This window comes from Pelobates fuscus, chromosome 3 (assembly GCF_036172605.1).
Source record: "Pelobates fuscus isolate aPelFus1 chromosome 3, aPelFus1.pri, whole genome shotgun sequence".
Lineage (NCBI taxonomy): Eukaryota > Metazoa > Chordata > Amphibia > Anura > Pelobatidae > Pelobates > Pelobates fuscus.
In genome coordinates this window covers 297,390,735-297,411,180 of record NC_086319.1, presented here as the reverse complement: position 1 = coordinate 297,411,180, position 20,446 = coordinate 297,390,735, and the positions used below count along the sequence as shown (strand labels likewise).

The 20,446-nt window shown below is 40.6% G+C and overlaps 1 protein-coding gene and 1 long non-coding RNA gene across 2 annotated transcripts in view; both read right to left on the bottom strand.

The window, feature by feature from the left end:
- Positions 1-20,446, bottom strand: part of LOC134603105 (uncharacterized) — a 741,779-nt gene that overhangs the window by 613,836 nt on the left and 107,497 nt on the right. The window lies entirely within an intron of this gene.
- AAGAB (alpha and gamma adaptin binding protein) overlaps positions 4,490-20,446 on the bottom strand; it is a 28,840-nt gene continuing 12,883 nt past the window's right edge. Inside the window, exons 2-10 of the mRNA XM_063448746.1 lie at positions 16,236-16,426; positions 15,615-15,711; positions 14,857-14,946; positions 13,671-13,754; positions 11,890-11,966; positions 10,057-10,144; positions 8,553-8,657; positions 6,998-7,047; positions 4,490-6,858 (exon numbers count right to left, since the gene is read on the bottom strand). Coding sequence (XP_063304816.1) covers positions 6,781-6,858; positions 6,998-7,047; positions 8,553-8,657; positions 10,057-10,144; positions 11,890-11,966; positions 13,671-13,754; positions 14,857-14,946; positions 15,615-15,711; positions 16,236-16,426 — 860 coding nt within the window. The 3' untranslated portion in view covers positions 4,490-6,780. The remainder of the gene's footprint in view (positions 6,859-6,997; positions 7,048-8,552; positions 8,658-10,056; positions 10,145-11,889; positions 11,967-13,670; positions 13,755-14,856; positions 14,947-15,614; positions 15,712-16,235; positions 16,427-20,446) is intronic.

Here is a 20,446-nt window from a genome sequence, read left to right as displayed (position 1 = left end):
CATTTTCCAGGGGGCGGCAAAAAATACCGCCCCCAAATGCCCAAGGCAAATGTCTTGTTAGCCTTGCGGCTAACAGACATGCTGGGCTGGTTGCTGGGCGGCCGGCGAGGGAGCTCTTCCCCTGAGCTCTCTGCTCAGCTCCCTCGCGCGCCGCCCGCAGAGTGAGACTGGGAGCCGGAATATGACGTCATATTCCGGCTCCGCCTCCCAGCCTCACTCTGCGGGCGGCGCGCGAGGAAGCTGAGCAGAGAGCTCAGGGGAAGAGCTCCCTCGCCGGCCGCCCAGCCTGCCCGCCAGTGCCGCCCTGCAGCCACTGGACCACCAGGGAATGGGAGAACTCCCCCACCCCCAGCATTCCCAAAGGTAAGGAGGCGGGGGGGGGGGGGGGAAATAAAAAAAAAATGTGTTAATGTGAGTGTGTGTGTGTCTGTTTGTGTGTGTGTGTGTGTCTGTTAGTGTGTGTGTGTGTCTGTTAGTGTGTGTGTTAGTGTGTGTCTGTGACTGTGTGTGTTAGTGTGTGTGTGTGCGTCTGTTAGTGTGTGTCTGTGACTGTGTGTGTTAGTGTGTGTGTCTGACTGTGTGTGTCTGACTGTGTGTGTCCGACAGTGTGTGTCTGTTAGTGTGTGTGTGTTTGTTAGTGTGTGTGTGTCCGACTGTGTGTTTGTTAGTGTGTGTGTCCGACTGTGTGTGTTTGTTAGTGTGTGTCTCACTGAGTGTGTCTGTTAGTGTGTGTGTGTCCGACTGTGTGTGTCTGTTAGTGTGTGTGTGTCCGACTGTGTGTGTTTGTTAGTGTGTGTGTGTGTGTCCGACTGTGTGTGTCTGACTGTGTGTGTCTGTTAGCTAGTGTATGCGCATCTGTCAGTGAATGTGTGTGTATTTAGACGGCGGGGCAGGGGGGAACGGTTGGGTCGGGGTGGCGTGCGCGTGTGGGGGGGGTGGCGTGCGCGCGTGGGGGGGGGGGGGGGTGTGTCTGAGTTTTGTCCAGCACAAAACCAAGATACACCACTGAAAAACACCATTCCCAAGCGATCAAAAGGGGGGCTGGTGACCTAAACACGCACACTCACTAACAGGCACCTGGAATGATACATACATACACACACTCACTGACAGATGCACACACTCACTCACTAACTGACCCACACACTCACTCACTGACTGACCCACACTCACTCACTGACTGACCCACACACACGCTCACTGAAAGACAGACTCACACTCACTGACAGACAGACACACACACACACGCTCACTGACAGACAGACTCACACGCTCACTGACAGACAGACTCACACGCTCACTGACTGACAGACAGACCCACACACTGACTGACAGACAGAGACCCACACACACGCAAAGATTTCTAGGTACACACAGTCAAACACACAGAGACATACACACAATATATACACACAATGTCACAGATACCTACATCATTTTTTTTTTAAATACATATTTCTAGTCACCCTCCTGTTTCCTACCTTTTGGGTTCAGGAGGGTGGCTTCCCTGGGGTCTAGTAGGACTGGGCAGCAGGTGGTTGCAATAGGGCTAGCTACGGCTGATAGGAGTGGGCTGCTGCTCTGTTCAGACTCCCCCTCCTCTTGTATCTTTGTTCACCGGGAGGAAGTGAACTTTAATTACTTTCTCCTTGCTCTGAGGCCGCGCAGGGGAAGGGACGGGCAGCCGGCTCTCCAGAATGGGAGCGGATTAGAGGCGTGCTCTGCGGTACAGGGGCGAGCCGGAGGCGTGCTCTGGAGTATAGAGGCGGGCTGGGGGCGTGCTCAATGGAATAGGGTCGGGTAGCAAGCAGAGCAGATTTTACCAGGTGTCCTGCCAGCTTGTGGTTCCCCTGCATGGCCTCAGCGCCGGAAGGAAGTATTTACAGTTCCCTTCACTTCCTCCCGGCGCACGGACGGACAGAGAGCTTGCACGGCATTGCAGGACAGAAGGAGGAGGGCAAGGGCTGATGAATCCCAGATGCCAGGGCAAAATTCTTAGTCGCAATGGCGATCTGGCGCCTGGGATTTGTCGAGCCCTGGCTTAAAGAAAATTGCATTTGCTTTGCTTTCAACCTTTGGGTCAACATACATCTGTGAGCAAATATTTTCCCACATCAAGATCATTTTGAATCCGCATCGAAGTTATCTCACAACTGCTCATTCAGAAATCTATGTGAAACTTAGTTACACAGTATGTTCCTGACATAGAGAAACTAAGCAAGGCCCGGGATCTCACTAAGTTTGTTCTGTAAAAAAATTTAAACATTTTGTTGTTGTATGTTCTTTGTTATTAAGTTTTTAAAATATTCTCAACAAGTTTAAATGTAATTAGAAATTACATGAAAAAGATAAATGAATACGATTAGTTGTTGTTAAAACTGACCTTTATTTGATGTTATCATTAATAAAACATTTAACATTCTTAACCATGCATTCCTCTGACTATATTGCCGGCACACCAAGGGACGTCAAAGTTTTACTTCGGCACACCACTACCAAAAGGTTGCCTACCCCTGCTATAGGTTCATTCCTAAGGAATATCTTGCTTTCTTTTGGAAGCCTGGATTAATTACAGGCGTTACATTTCTTAGGGCAAAAAGGAAAGACCTTCGGAAATTTGGCCTGTAGAGACAGCCTCTTATCTGCTGACAATTTATGTTGATTCATGAATAGTGGATGACAAGTGGTAAGCTAATGAAAGTCTCAGGATTCTCAAACCAGTCCTCAGGATTCTCATTTTTTCAGCCCAGCACTCATGGAAAGGTTCTTGATCAGTATTCAAAGTCCTCTGTCTCTTAGACTCTTGTTTAAATGAAACACTATAGCGTTAGGAATAAAAACCTACCCGTGTTGCTTTTTATAGTGGTGTGTCCCAGCGGCCGCCCCTTCTGTATTACTCCATACCTCCTATATCGGTTCTGCTACCCTTCCTTCATTTAATCACTCTCTTATCTCCTTAAATGTTCCAATATCTCAGCACCAGGTGCACCACTATTTCCATCTCTACACCTGCTCCTTCACTTTCCACCCACTGCCTACTCTCAATCTGCATACTTGTACACCTTGTGTGACCCTGTCCTGAACAACACCCTATTTTACATTGTGTTTGAGGCTCTTTTATTTAAGACCCCTCTATCATAGTTACCCTTCATTTTATACTCTTCTTCATACCACCAAGTCGCTGGATTATAGATCCCTTCACTTAAATGCATTTTCTTTTCTTGCCGAATAAGATCTATTATCCTTTTATCTTTGTAAATCTAAAGCCACACTACCTGCTATACAAAATGGGTGTCAATCCCTAGCATTCCAAGGTCTATTAAGCATCCAACCCCCATCCTGGAAAAAGTTTGTTTGTAATTTTATAAATGCATGCTTATCTAAGTCTACAACTGTGCTAAAGGCAAAAACAGGTGAGACCAAATAAAGATAATGTCTATAGAAAACCCAGTAGTGTATCAATGCAAACTTGTGCTAAGATTCTGAATGAAAACCATGAAGGATTCTAGAAAGTGATTAGCATTGTATTCTTGAACTTCTGTAATCCATGGACACCTTCCTGTGCATGCACATGCTTCACATGCTTCACATGCATCTCAAGAAAAGATTGAGATTATAGTGGCCGTCAAGTGACAAATGGATGAATTAAGTACAATGGCTTACAAAACCTGTCTGACCTTCAACACCTGTTTAAAATAAAAAGTATAAATACTTGTCTTAAAGAACAACGGTCACCGTAAAGATAAATGTAATATAATAATTAATAATCCTTTCATGAAATGAAGGTTTAAAACAAAATATATTTCCTAGATGAGTAGGGAGTGAAGCAGGTAATGAGTTTCTCTATTTATTTTTTACATACACACACAAAAAAATTTGGTTTTCTTTTAAGATGAATGGATTATATACAATAGTTGTAATGTGACAGTTCTCCTTAAAGTATAACATTTTAACAAAAAAAAAGTATTTACATATACACACTCAAATTGGGAGTTAGTATTGAAGAGTGTAAAACTTCTAAGGACCATGTCCGTGTCATACTGAAAATAAATGTCTCTAGTTCACTTCATCTTGAATATTGTACTTTTATTTTCCGAGCATATTTCATTTGTTGAAGTGAGAATCACACTATTACTAATTCTATTGTGTCCAAAATATTCTCTCACAATTTACTTTTTAATACTCCAAAGAAAAAAAAAAAGTTTCCATTTCCAGGGTCCAAGTATATTGTAATAAAGAGCTGTATCCAGACCTGAGCAGCACACGTGCCAGGGGAAGATTGAGCTGGAAGCATTCTCCATCATTTATGAATGTTCCGTTTCCAGTGACATCATACTATGAGTAACACATTTTAAAATAAAACTACAAAGCCCCGTATTCGGATTCCAGTAGTGGAAAAGGAAAAAAAAACAAAAAACTTACATTTCCCCCAAGAAGGATTATCAGACATTAATGTCTCCAGTGGATAGAAAGAGATGGGGGAATTAAATAAGTTGTGCGTTGATCTTTGTAGATTTATTAATAAAATACACACCAGTAATATTTTTTCCAGTTGCTCATTTTGGATGAAGAGAGAACGGATTTTATTTATGTAGCTCTAACTGGCAAATCTTTGATTTAATCATTTTTAACACCGGGCACATTCACTCAAATATATAAATAATAATAATGATGATGATATATATATGTTTTTATTGATTTCCATATAGATGCTTTTTACTTAAGGTAGCTATATTAAATAAAAATATCTGAAGATATATCCATTCCTCCCAACTTAGGCCCGGGGAAAATGGATCAATGGCCCTGCTCAAAGGATTGGCAGATCTGCTAGGATGCCTGCCTGGCTGCCTGTCAATCATTCAGGCCGGCCCACTGAGGGCAGACCCTGTCTGGAGGACAGTTTTAGTGCTCCCTGCTGAGACCTAGTGCCCTGATTGTAAGAGTGCATCTAATGATACAGTGCCACACATTTTGGGGACAGTTCCCTGGTGTACCCTCAAAAACAGATGTGAGAAAAGCTGAACTTGATGGACGCAAGTCTCTTTTCAGCTAAGATAGTAGCGCTAGGGATAATTTATTCCAATATATAACCATTGAACAGAGGAGATGACAGCATTATTTTGAAATATAATGCTTCTTGACCAAAGAATGGCAGTCCGATATCTCCTTGGATCAAAAGCTATTACCCCACCAACAGTGGGCAGAATATTTTTGCCCCCCTCTCCTTCCTCCTATTGCAAGGGTGGCCAAAAAGAAGATTCCTAACTGTCATACATCTCCCACAATGCTAGGGCTGTTCCATTTTTCAATGCTTGTAGGGTTGTATTTAGCACTGACCAGTGTGTGTCTGAATGTAAAAATGTTATGTATGGAGTGTGTGAATGTAGTAGGGGGTGTGGGGGGTGTTTGTATGTGTGTGTGTGTTGGCATTTGAATGCGAGCATGCATTTCAGTAGTGTTGGTTTTTGAATGCAGGGGTGTGTATATATATATATATTTGGTGCATAATACAGAGGTGTGTTTATTTGTAGTGTTCACATTTAAATGCAGAGATGCATTTGTGTGCAGTGTTGGTGTTTGAATGCAGAGTTGTTTGCACATATACACTGCCACACAAACTGTGGTACACATACACACTGACCTACATGCAGAAAGACCCACCGATACATACGTGGATGCACATACTGACAACATACAGATACACACACAGATTCACAGACACACACGCAGGTCACAATTTAAACTTTTTAGCTACCCTCCAGTTTCCTACTATCTGGGTGCAGCAGGATGGCTTACCTGGTCCATGTCTGCTGGCTGATTATGTTGGGAGTTAGAGGATGGCTGGCCTGGTCCGCACCCCCTCCACTCTGCCTCCTGAGTGGCTCCAGTTTTTGTGGGAGGAAGTGACAGGCTCTCACTTCCTCCCGTGCTGCAAAACCGGGCCCATGCTACCACATGTCTAAAGGGTGGGCTGACCGATGGGCCCCCTTTTAGTAGTTTGCCACTGCCCACTAATTAAAAATGATCCCTGTACAGATTTCCAGGCAATGGTTTGCACTGGCCCAAATATATTTGTATAATGCCCCTCTGAGGAGCAGTGTATACCCAGTGCTGCTCTGTCAGTGCAAGAACACCAGATGTAATTCTATATCTCAACCTGAAAGCAAAAACCCAAATAATTAAGAGATAACCCCACTGCTTTTCTCCAGTTTTTATTTAATCCTCCTATAGTAAACTGTGGAGGGACATTCCTTGATGTAATGAAAGGTTATAAACAATCTACAAGTAAATAGAACAAGTTGCACTGAGAGCAACATCACTGAAGGTAGAAGCTTCTGTAAGCCCCAAGTCAAACTACGCAAATTACCATGGGCTCATTTTTTACTTTGCTCTCTATTTAACACTATAGTGAATTATAATAATAATTAATATAAAATGTATTTTACATTTATTATTTTTGTTACCAATAAATACAAGATTTCAGTTTTGATGTTTAGGAGGAAGGAGGAAAAAACAATGATTACAAAATGACCCAGGAGGTTATCCACTAAACAGTAGCGTGTACCAAAGATGGCATGTAAATTGCAAAATGTATGCCCAAATAGCAGACTAAGTGATTATCTGTAGCACTTCATTCATTTTAAATGATCCAAAACACCTACTTTGGGCTAAATTTCAAACTATGTTATCAATGCAGCACGGTTTGTGGTTTAGAGAATTGCCCCCATTTTGTGAACTTCACATATGTAGGGAGGAGTGTGGAAAGGGGATGTTCTGAAATCAATTTTCATCTTCAGACGAGAGGCCTTCAATCTCATCTTGATCACCTCCTATAGCCATCCAAAAAGCTTTGGCAACCTGGAAGAGAGACAATTTAAAGTTAAATTGTATTAATATTACAATGGTAGGAATGCGGCAAATTCACTTTAATACAGTAATGTTACTTTGAGGGGAAAAAATAAAATCAAAATACATAGATGCTTAAACTATTTCTTACCTTTTCAGCATGTAATTTACGTTGTTCATGTGGCAATGTGGCAGCTTTATCTAAAGAGAGGGAACAGGGAGAAGAGAAACTGTGAGTTTAATTATGCCATTCAATTTTTAGGGACTAAGAACTGTACAAACTACAGGATGAGTCAAACATCAGGAATCACACACCCCCTCCCCCCCCCACCCCCAAAAAATAAAACAATTTCAAATCATAGAAGCTTAATATTAGATAATTAAACTACTCTAACATTACAAATATTAGAGGGTTCAAGCACCATGACCACTGCAGTGATTTAAAGTGGTCATGGTGCATGGAGTCTGTATTTGTAATGTTTCACTATGCAGTGTATAAGGGCATCAATAGCAAGCCTGGAACAAGAGCTCCAGCATGTCTAAAGTCAATTCTGTGCATATTGGACATCTGTTTCCAGCATGCACACCATTTCTACCAACAGACAACCAATGGCGACACAGCTCCCCCCGCTGCATGCTGCCCCTATCCTTCCTGATAACCTACCCTCCCTCCCCCCAGTGAGGTGGAGTCACATCAACCAAGGAGGAATACCTTGGAGCTGGAACAGAGGTAAGTTTTAGTTGTATTTATTTTTTTCTAATTGGGTGGGTGCTGGAGACCAGTATAATAAGGGTTGCTATGACCAGAAAGAGAGTTTTATTAGAGTACCCTTTAAAGGATCCATTAATTAACTACATTGGATGTAACATTTGACTTGACTGTTCAGCTCTGTGCAATAATCCTCCAAATTTGGATTAGACTGTATGAGATCTGTTATATTTGAAGCTATCTTGATTACGTTGGTAACTGTAATTGTAAAAACCACCAAAGTTACTGACAATTATAAGAAAGTATTAAAACAAAGGTAAAATTGACAAGTCTTGACAAGGTTGCCGAATTCTTTGATCTATATTACAGATCACTTAGGAGTAGAGTTTGTAGAATAGCAAGGAGATGAGACTGGAACAAACATGTGGAGGTGTACTAGGGTTTGAAGAGAGATAGATTCATATATCTTACTTTTTCAGATGCACAATCAATTACCGGTACATACATTTATATTTACACACATCCCACATAGGGCTCTAGTAAATTGACATGCATATGTCTTAGAAAGAATATGAGGGGTTAATCTTTCTTTGTGCATAGAGACCTCAAGGAAGTTCCCAGTCAAAGTCCCAAGTTGAAATGCCATGAACAGACATGGCAGACAGGTCTTATCATTCTCATTGGAGGTAAGGATATGGAACTGCAAGTGCTTAGCTGGCAAGGTGTCAGTTCATATTAGATGGATAAGGTGTAGTCTGTTGATCTCTTGGCTGTCTTGCCTCCATATTTGCAAACATTACTTGTGTTTTCCATACATAAGCAACAGTGAAGAAAACACTGTCTATTTTAGAAAATCATTTAGAATTAAGTCCATGCAGTATTTTTTTTATTCCTTCTGCCATGATCTTCCAGATCCTATATTTATTCTATATAGTAACTAGCCTTTCAATGACGGTCCCACTCTGCATTCACATACCCGCAAAGCACGATGAGATACCTTTCATCTCCTGCAGTTTTGTGAACAGACGATTAAAATTTTCTAGGTCTCCTTCCCCTGAAGTAAGGCTTGCAAGTTCTCTGATATCCAAGTCCATCATGGGATCTGGGAAGGAAAGTTTGTGACAAAGTATAAAACATCTGATCCTATAACAGTTAATGCATTCCAAATGTGTTCCAGAGCCTGTGCAACAGCACTAAACAAATGCATTCCAAGCTTGGTGCTGTGGCAATAAAAATATGCATTTCAAGGTTAGCACTGCAGCATTAGTGCTGTGACACTAAACGATAAATTCGTTGTTCGGTGTAGCAGCATTAAACAATGCACTTTATGTGTAGTGGCACTGGATAATGTAATAATGTGCTTAAAGGGATGCCAGAACCACTACAGCATAATGTCTCTGCTGGCTCAGCAATGTAAAGGCTGTTGTTTTGTTAGACTGCTTAGCAACACCTCTAGGGGCTGTCATTAAGACAGCCACTAAGAGGGACTTCCTGGGTCAAGTCCTGCAATGTTTGCAGGACCTATGTTCAGATTCCTCATGAATGCTCCCCATAGAGATGCACTGATTTACTTTTCTATGAGGAGATGCTGATTGGAGAAGAGTGCTTGGAAGCACTGGAATGGCTAAGATTATCAAGATTAATGAGGTCAGCCAAGTAAGCAGGGCCAGCAATGGAGAAAGCAGCACAGCGTGGCAAGAGGTAAGCAAAAGTACCTTTTACTTCACACAGCAGGGGAACAGTAACCTAAACAGCTAGCATGTCACTTTAGCATTATGTATTTATGTTTAGATTCTTAATGCTATGCTGTGGCACTAAACAATGAGTTTTAGGTTCAATGTTGCAGCACTAAACAATGCAATCTAGGCTTAGAACAACAGCACTAAACTGTACAGTCCGAGCTTCGTGCATGCACAAAGACACAACTCTCTTTTAAATGGATCTGAAAACACTGGTTTCTGGAAATAAGCAGTATTAAAACCTCCTACTTCTCCAGCTTTAGAGAAGACATACCTATGTCCCTTCCACACTCCCAATTCTGCTACTAATGTATTATCTTTATTTTACCTCTTTTGGGTGGTCTATTCATACTTGCACCAGTGATTAAATATATAAATATTTGAATCTGGAAAATCATTCTGGATCCAAATCCACATATGATTGAATCTCTGAAAGTACTATATTTGTTCAGCCTTTAACTGTATAATTGTACGGTTCTGTTAGGTCATATTCTGTATTGTGTTTTTGTACAGAATTGCAATAATAAGCTTTCAAAAATGTTTTCTTTTAAAATAGCAGGAAAATGGTTTATGCTGGCGATGTCAGAGTAGATAAATCTGACCGTACAGCAGTTGAGTTACAACGTGTAATCATGCATTACATTAACTCCCTCACTACAGAATGCATACCTGTGGTCTGTCTAGGCTTCTAATTTGTGTATCCGCAAGTTATGTTAAAATGTGGATTAATAAAGCCATGTATGTTAAAGGGATCTGTCTTACCGACTATTGTGTCAACCTGGGAATTACAAACACTCCCAGACTCTCTTCCTTGCTCTGTCTGACTCCCAGCACCAAGCTCACTGGGCACCTGCAAGGCAAGAAAGGCAGCAAGGTTAAGTTTTATTTAAACTATGTTATACATTTGAAATTTAGCATTATAACACCAACATATTGGTTCAGTCATGTCTTTGCATAATAGACTTATTAAACAAAAAAATGTATTACATTTTCCTTTGTGTATTCAAACTAATACCTTTTAAAAGGTGGTAACACTCAATTAACATTGGAACGATTTTAGCTTACCGTCTTTTTTTATGAAGGCCAACTAACATAGACAGCATGTTAATTAGTTTTCAGTCTCCAGGACCTCATCACTACATCTATCCCTCAAATCGGTTTACAGGAGCCATTAGTCAATAAGACATAAGTAGAAGCTAAATAAAAATAGAATCCTGAGCTAAATAAAATCCTGCGTGAAGTTAATTCCACCCCTAGTTATAAAATACATAGCTGAATGTTGAGGTCTTATATCTACCATGCACTTTTTAGAAGTTATAGTTAAAAAAAAAAGGCAGGAATTACTTTGTTTTACATATAGCTATTAGAAGGACTAGGAAGAATTCGGAATCAAACTTTTTTGGGCCAAGACTGATAAAGGTGGTCAAATTCAGCTGTGAATCTAGGCTAGAGTTCAATTTTATGAGTTCCCCAAGGTGATAAGGTATGTGAAAACTTGAGTTTTATCAACTGTAAATTCTTCCCCCCGCCCAAGGATTAAAGGCAGTACAGACCATAGGGATCTTCAGCTGTCTTCCGCAGGAGTATCAGCCTATTTGGAGAGAGAATTTAACATTTAAACCCTCATGCCCCAAGTATGATTACAACTCACTCAGAATCTGCAAAAATATTTCGAAGGAAGCGAAGCCCATGAAGGTGATATTGATCTGGTAGAATGGGCTCAGATTAACTGTGGAGGGATTTTATTCTGGGAAATGTATGCCAGTGAGTTGGTTTTCTTTATCGACATGCAAGTGTTGCTTTAGATGCCATATTAAGTTTTGATGAAGCCTGGGAAAGGAGAAAATGATGATTGGATTTTGGAAATCCTTGGTTCTTTTAAAGAATCACGAGATCGCTTTTTTAACATCTAGACTAGAGAATGTAGTTTCTATTTTTTTTCATTTTTACGATCTTGGCAAAAGGTAGGCAGAATGATTCCTGTCAGCAGCTGTGGCTGGGGTTTAAATAGCAGTGAAAAAGCGTTTCAAGTTTCAAATTTGGCGCCAAGCACTCAAATCTCTTTGCTCATGTGTCTTGCACTCTGAGTTATGCAATGGAAAGCAACATCATTCAGATGTGCTTGCAGTGTGACTCCATAACGTCCTGTACCTGGCAAGGATTGACGGCATCAATATAAGAGGAAAACACGTGCCCGGCTCTAACCTGGAATATAAAGAAACCGGGAGTCTAACTGATTGCTAGCCAGCTACCTGTGGGGAAACTCCGCCCTCAGCATTAACTGGACTAATTGCTGTGCTGGGGACAGGCAAAGAGCGGGGATATTTTATAGATAAAGGGGAGGTGGTCTGGGAGGGATTTAAGTTTCCTCCAAAAATAGGCTTCCTGTCCTGCGAAAGATGGCCGAAGATCCCCATGGTCTGTACTTCCTTTAACTACAGGACAAAAATGTTTTTCTAGAGTGTCTAAGACAGAAAGAGAAAATAATTAATGTTGTGTTGTCCCACACAGATACAAATTATAAGTGTGGGTCCCAGACATGGTCTCAGCTTCCTCATTATCAATCTGACAGACAGATTCGGAATACCCGCTCACATCACCCTGCAGGTCATCACTGTTCTCTGGAGCGTGATTCATCGAGGCCAATGAGTTGAAGATCCCAAATGCTTGCTCTGGAATAACACAGACAAAGTCAATGCTTATTGGTAAATAGTAAGAAGTGTCAGTGCAATAGTATAAACAATTGGTGAATTGTGTAAGAAGTCTGTACTTATGCAGTGTTATAACATGTTCCACTAATCACAATGGGTATTTTTCATGGTTTATTCTTAAAGGCACGGCTAGTGCTACACAAAAACATTAAACATATATAACTCATCTGGGTTCAAGTAATTTGAAAACAAATTGGCAAGTTACCAATTGCAAAGCGATAGACTAGATGATAATCTGTATTAAATAATTGCGAACTGAATGCTCTCTGCTTACAATTTCTGCTTGTAACTAACTATAGGGTTTCTCAATTTTGTTTCATGACATGAACAAGTAAAAATACCAGTAGATCTTAGAGTGATATAACCTACAAAAACTATAATTATACTTCCTATACATCTTGGGGAAGAAAAACCTCATAATAGTTAGTTTAGAAATCCGTTTTTTTGTTTTGTTTGTTTTTTAAATGTCTCACACTTCTATATTTTAAATAATTTTTGGAAGTTACAGGGCAAATATTGCAAGGAATGATTTACGGTTTTAAAGGTAAAATAAGAATTCGACTTTTAGGGTATGTAAGCAAGAGCATTTAGACACCTTTATATTTTACCATAAAATTGCCAACCTCTGCCACATCTGTTGGTTGTATTTAAATTTCTGCTTGTAATTTTAAAGGTAAAATAGGAATTCGACTTTTAGGGTATGTAAGCAAGAGCATTTAGACACCTTTAGATTTTACCATAAAATTGCCAACCTCTGCCACATCTGTTGGTTGTATTTAAATTTGAGTGTTCTCCACACATTTAATTTTCATGGGGAATTTCAAATACAGTAATACTCCTACACAGGCCATTGGGGGTCTTTTTGGGGTTTAAATGTAAAAAAAGAGACATGTCAGTCTCTGCTTTCAAATTTCCAATCTTTACCCATTGATTTACTGAACCCATGTCACTTTTGCAACAAAAATAGTAGCCCACGACTGCACATTATCCCCATCACAGCATGCTATAGTAAAATAATATATAGAATACTATTTGCCAGTCAATCAATGACTATTGCTGGACTGCCTCACTAGGGAGGAAACTAGCAATAAATCAGACAGCTAGTTACAGCATGCAAAGCTGCAGTCAGGCATCAGCTACTAATCACACCATAGGATCACTGTCATTGACTATCACAGTGGTCCTACGGCATGAGACACATACTAGCTGTAAAAGTAAGACTGTTTTGTAACAGCGAGTACACCCAACAATTGTGTGGGGTACGGTTATAAATGGAAGTCCCCACACCTGGCTGTGCATGATTTGCAAAACAAGCACGGGGATGGCTCAGCAATTCCTTGCCTTGGGTAAACTGCATATCAATATTTCTATGATGTCTTACTACTGATCGTGGCGAGAATGGATTTCTAAAAACACTTGTAATGATTGCTGTCATGAAAGGGTAATAAGGTAACCTTTATTAATGCATACTCTCTAAAATGCTTTAAATATATATGTTACATTAATCCTGCAGTGTCACCAAGTGGAACAAAGACAAGAATGACTTTGAGATTAATAATAAAAAAATAAAAAATAAAATTATCTCACAAAGCATTTGAATATATCCAGCATGCCAAAGAGAAATTCAATTTAAATGATCAAATGTCAATTAGCATAGTTACTCACCACTCTTCATTTCTACATTAGTCCATACATTGGCGTTTAAGGCCTGGATTATTCGTGTGACGCCCGTGGATTCTGGGAAATCATCTGTGTATGAACAGAGCAGTGTCATTTAGACACCATAGGAATACTTTGATATTTTCTAAATAAATATACAGGAATTAAAGGGATACTACAGACATCAAAACAACTTTAGCTCAATGAAGCAGTTTTGGATCATGACCCTGCAGTCTCACTGCTCAATCCTCTTCTATTTAGGAATTAAATCACTGTTGCATATTTTTATGCAGCCTTACCCACTCCTCTCCTGGCTGTGACTGACACAGCCTGCATGAAAACAAAATGTTTCAGAAGTGTTTTTAGAAGTTTTTATCTCCTCCTCTGTACATTGAACCGTAATCACACACAGGAGTCTCCTGCAGGGTCTAAGAGGTTATAAACAGAGCAGAAGAGAAGAAATTCTAAATTAAACAGGATTGTCAATTCATGAATGTGTAAACATTAGATGACGTTTTACAGTGACTGTTTAGGAAGGCTGTGCAAGTTACCTGCAAGCCCTGTGACTAGGGCTATATAAACAAAGTGATTTAACTCCTAAATGGCAGTGAATTTAGCAGTGCAACTGCAGGGGCATAATTTATACACCAAAACTACTTAATTAAAGGGACTCTCCAGTGCCAGGAAAATATATCCGTTTTCCTGGCACTGCAGGACCCTGCAGTGCCCCTCTCCCTCCCACCCCCCATCCCATGTTGCTGAAGGTTTTTTTTGTCCATTGGTGCTGGGTCAAGCTCCGCCCACGGTCCTCCTCTGCCGGCTGACCTAATGCGCATGCGCAAATATGGCCGCGTGCACGCATTAGACCTTCCCATAGGAAAGCATCTAATGCTTTCCTATGGGGATTTCTGCAACGATGGAGGTCCTCGAGCATAGCGTGAGGATGTCCAGCGTAGTTTAAAACACTTTTTATGTTCTAGCAACACGGAAGTCCCTCTAGGACTTAAACACTGCAAGGTAATTATTGCAGTTTATAAAAACTGCAATAATTACACTTGTAGGGTTAAGGGTGGTCGGAGTTGGCACCCAGACCACTCCAATGGGCAGAAGTGGTGGGTGCCTGGAGTGTCCCTTTAAGCTAAAGTTGTTTTGGTGACTATAGTGTCCCTTTCAGTGTCCAAGCTGTAGTTACCATCTTCATCTGGCAGTTCCTCTGGATTCAGCTCCACTAACTCAAATCCATGCTTGATACACCACTCCTGAGCGGTCTGCCGGGTAACACCTATCAAAGTAGGAGTCTGTTAGGTCTCATCTCACACAATGAAACATGTCTATTAACCCTTGCCATACGAGACATTCAGCAATGCACCTTTCTGGCCATTTTTCACACATACACAGCATAATAATAATATATCTAGTAACTCCTTATTTGTTGAACTATTAAACAATGCATAGCGTTCTCCATTACAACTAATGCAGATGCCCTAGCCAACATTTAAGCAAGAATCGCTATGCTTAAGCACTTATCTTATTTTAGAATATTCTATCAAATAATTTTGATCTACGGTATTTCAATAATGGAGGGGAAGACAACTTAATGCTGGTTACAAAACAAGAATATTACTGCAGGATACATATGCTGGCCTATACAGTTTAGCCAATATCCTGCAAAATGTAAGATTAATTCATTTTATTAATTATTCAGAACATCAAATCCATCATAAACAAAATTAACTATTTATATTTGGAAAGAAAAACTGTTGGGAATTAACTAAATGAATCCTGAATTCTCTGAAATACACTCCTAATTTATCCTTTTGGATGACTAGTCTCAGACTAGAGGCAATATAACCTGTCAGGTGTTCTAGTAGAGGAAAGGCCACAAACACATACAGAGCACATAATAATCACATGCACACTGTACCTACACAGAATAGAGCACATTCTTACCAGTTTCCAATGCCCTGTCACATACAAGGATCATGACATCTAGCAGCCAATCTTCCAGGAAGGGGAGCCATGCTGATACCTTCTCCAGACCAGATTTCTAAGAATGAATGAGAATTTTAGCTTGATTTACAAAACAAAAAACAAAAAACTACCTCTGCCTGGATTATAAATAAGTAACTGAGCCTAGTAATACAGAATATTTTCTTCACATCTAATCTATTTTGTCTTTGTATTTTTCCGATGCCTGACAAATGTGACAAAAGGATGGAGCTTAAGGAAAGTTACACTCCCTTTGTCAGGCTAACAGAGGATAAAGCTTGCCTTATGCTTCACCTTTTGTCAAGGGAAAATACACTACCTTGTCTTATGTTTTAAATAGAAATAGATCATAAATGAAAGAACAGATTCTGAAAGAGGAATCAACAGGAGAAAGGCAAGTACGAGGTGACCGAGCAACTTTAACTAAAACGTTAACATTTGACTAGATTGTTTTTAAATTTGTTTTCTCTTGCAAGTAAAAGAATTTATCTTACATATAGAATAAAGAAACAATGAAAATAGAGCAGTGGAGAACACAAAGGGAAGCAGTATTAAAAAAAGTCCATGCTAGGTTTTACTTACCACGGTGCTGTCAAAATATATGATGAAGGCCTGAATGGTTTCTGCTAGTTGTGCAGTAATGTGTCCAGTGCTGGGAACCACAGAAATATTGACATCAGCTGAATAGTACTTGTTATCTATCCTCCATGGATACTGCCTCACCTCATTCACTTCTTCTGCAGGTGATGAAATCTGATCTGTCCCAATGATATCTGCAGAAAACAAAACAACACATGAGAACTACTCAAACAGACATCTAAGTGTTTCTATCTCATTATAGGAGACAAAGGCCCCTTAAATGGAAGTTGACATACTGGGTATTTAAGTATTATTAATTTATTGTATAGTACCCTTTAACTGACACTTCAGGATGGAACTTCTGAGAATATATGCAAATACAACCAATCCGATATAATAATGGAAATATACATTTTAACCCCTTAAGGACACATGACATGTCTGACACGTCATGATTCCCTTTTATTCCAGAAGTTTGATCCTTAAGGGGTTAAGTTATCGCATTTGCAATATATTGCCAGGTTTAACAGGTTATTAGTAAACCAGTATGCTCCCATATGGTTCTGAATAACTTGGCATTATTGGTAGAGCAGGGGCACTAATGAGCTGTTGTCCAGTTATCAACATTCAATTCAAAGAAATAGCTGAAGTACATATCACAGAAACGTTGTCACTTTATTAACAAGATCAACAGTGTTGGTTTGGAGGGAGGAACAAAAAAGGAGGGATTTTTTTTTTTTAAATAACCCTCTTACACTCACAAAAAGCCTTACACTCACAAAAAGCAAACACAATAATTGGGGGGTGGGGGGAAGGTTGAAATGGGCGCTGGAGGCAACTTTGGGGTTAATACAAATATACATATAAATAACAGCAGCTGTAACACACTCCTTATATCACACACAAAATCTCTAATATAAAACATAAACAAACTCGGTATTTAAATGATGTACCACACCAAAAAAACAAACTGCAAGTGCAGCGCTAACATTTGTGTAGGATAACACTTGCCTTAAAGGGACACTGTAGGCACTGTATCTGCTTCATCTCAAACTGGTTACAGGGTCTAGAATCCTCTGGTGCCGTTATTTTATTCAGCATTAATCAGTTTTTAAAATGTCTTTATGTTTTAAAGTGAAATGAGAGTCCCCAGCAGCCCCTACCCTCTGTATTGATTTGGCTATTCGAAGTATTAGCCTGAGCAGCAATGGGCAGCTGTGATTGGCTGAGAGTGTCAGCTGACTGTTTTTAGTATATCAGAACTTTAATTGAAGGGCATGACTACAAGGAAGTGTGTAAACTCTGCCTCCAGAAGGGGCCAGGGACCCATATTCAGTGTTAAACTGTTTGAACACAGTGTAACCCTGAAAAGAAGAACAGTGCCGGGGGACTCCAGCTGCTATTAGCAATTCAAACAGGTCAAATAGTAATAGTGACTACAGTGTCCGTTTAAGGCATATATGGGGGCAGCATATAGATATATAGATAAGGAAAAACAAAACAAACAGAAAATAGTGCAATTCTGTGTGGGAAGTACAAATTCGTATCAAAAGAGAGTGAATAAAAACTCAAATTTAGAGGTGCCTTTTATACAGATAAAGACTCCAAATATGCAGGCTTCTGTGCCCTTGAGGTGGCAGCAAAACCTTCTTACCATCATTAAAGAAAGTTTTGCAGCCACCTCTAGGGCACAGAAGTCTGCATGCTTGAAGCCTTTAGCTTTTTAAAAGGTTCTCTTAAATAGGAGTTTTTATTCATTCACCTTTGTTACTAATTTGTACTTCCCCACACAGAATTGCACTATTCTTTGTTTATTTTGTTTTTCCTTATACATGATTACATGCTGCCCCGGTATACGCAGGGCTTGACTAATTTGTTTAGAATCTAAGAGCCAGCTAAAAAAAGTTAGGAGCCAGTTTTTCAAAAAGGAATTTTAATTTTCAACAAGAAACATGCAATTCTTAAGGTACACTATAGACACCAGAACCACTACCTACAGCCTGTACCCACAGACCTTTCAATGTAAACCGTGCCTTTTCAGAGAAAGGGCAGTGTTTACATTGCTGCCTAGTAGCACCTCTAGTGACAGTCAATCAGATGGCCACTAGAGAATCATTGGTCAGTGTTGCACAGTGTGCAGCACCTACATTCAGCGTCTTCACACGCTGTATGATGACGCTGAATGTTACTCATAGAGATACATTGATTCAATGCATCTCTATGAGGAGATGCTGATTGGCACATTGATTTGCTGCGCATGTGCAATATCCTTCCTTAGAGGAGATCTTAAAGACGGATGATTTCAGCCACGGAGGCAGGAACAGCCACGGCAAAAGGGTGTGTAAAACACCTTTCTCATGCGATTGAGGGGAGCAGGTACCTAAACAGATACAAACACTCTCTGACAGACACACACACTCGCAAACTGACCTTTTTATTTTAATTGAAATCCACTCAGACTACCAGTGGGGTCCAGTGGGGCAGCTTTCTCTTCATGTATGCAAGGGAGCAGTAATCTACATGCAGCTCCTCTCTGCTCCCTTGCGCTCTCTGTAGTGATGCCAGGCCCGGAGTGACATCATATTCTGGCTCCCGGCATCATTAAACAGCACAAGGGAGCAGAGAGGAGCTGCAGGTAGAATACTGCTTCTTCCTTCGCCGCCTCCTTGCTGCCTTAGCCGGCTGCCTCCATGCTCATCATGGTGGGCAGCCGTTCCAATGCTCCCCCCCACTGCGGCTGACTTCAATGATAACCCGGGCCGCAGCCTAGAAGGGCTGACATCCCAGGTGCCAGGATGAAATTTCTAGATGCCATGGCAAACTGAATTTTAGTGCTGCAGTCGCACTTTGTGTTTTTGGTGGGGTACATCACCTAAATACGGAGTTTATTTTTTTTATATTTAAACTTTGGGGTTAAACCATTCAAGAATGGTTTAACACCTTTAGTTAAGAGAGTGGTACCCTAAGAACTTCATTAAAGTAAAGTTGCTATGATGCCTAAACTCTCCAATTAACAGGCTCCAGTAAAGAACTTTCACTAAAGCCCTTCCCTGGAGCCTGTTAATTGGAGAAGCGGACAGTTCAGCTGGTGTCTGCGTGTGTGAGCTGTGTCGGTCGCCTGGAACCCCAGCTGCCATGGGGCACTGTGCGGCCGCAAAGCTCACACATCCCCCTCCAGCCCCCAGACCAAGGTCATGGCACCTCCCTATCTGGTGGCAGAGAATATTAGCTGATGCTCTCAGCAAGTTAAGTTTTTATATTGACAAGATTAATATTGTTAACTGTGTGTGTGTGATTGTCTGCCTGTAACTGTGTGTGTATGACTGCCTGTGGTTATGTGCGTGTGTGTGTGTGTATGACTGCCTGTGGTTATGTGCGTGTGTGTGTATGACTGCCTGTGGTTATGTGCGTGTGTGTGTCTGTCTGGGTGTGGAGGGGGGGGGGAGTGCTGTGTGTGTGTGTGTGTGTCTGCGCGCGTCTGTGTGTGTGAGACTGCCTGCCTGTAACTGTGTGTATATGTTTGTGAGACTGTCTTCCTGCCTGTTACTGTGTGTGTTTGTGACTGTCTGCCTGTAACTGTGTGTGTGTGTGTGACTGTGACTGGGATCCAAACAGAGGATCCGTCCAGGGTGCCAAATTTTCTAGGCATGCCAATGACTGAGGTCCAAAGTTTCTCAGAATTAGATATTGAATTTCCACTTCAAATGTGACCATATCACAGGCGCCCAAGGGACACAGAGTTACACTGATAAAAATTAGTTTTACGTTTTAGTATGCAAAGTCTTCAGGGGACTCCTGGAACCATTACCATATGGCATCTTTAAATCGCATTACTATCAGTACTATGAGTGCCTAAAATATGAGACCAAGGCAAATTATGTATTTATTTAATTAAAAATGGGGAGGCGGTTTTAAATGCAGAACACTGCAAGCTGTCTTGGTAGTCCAAGAGCCCCTTTAACAGTAATTAAGAGTTAAGACAGTACCACATATAACTAGACATACTAATACAAAAGTATTAGAGAACCTTGCCATAATCTACAAAGAGCTTAGTGAGATGGCCTGTGATAAAGTAATTTGAAACAAGTTATGCATGCTGGGTAATGTATAGGGGCATCCAGGACAACACTGTTTAGGTTGAGAATAACAAAGTAGTTAGGGAGATGATGAGGTAATAATAATAATAATGCTTCATAAAGAGGTGTGGAGGAAAA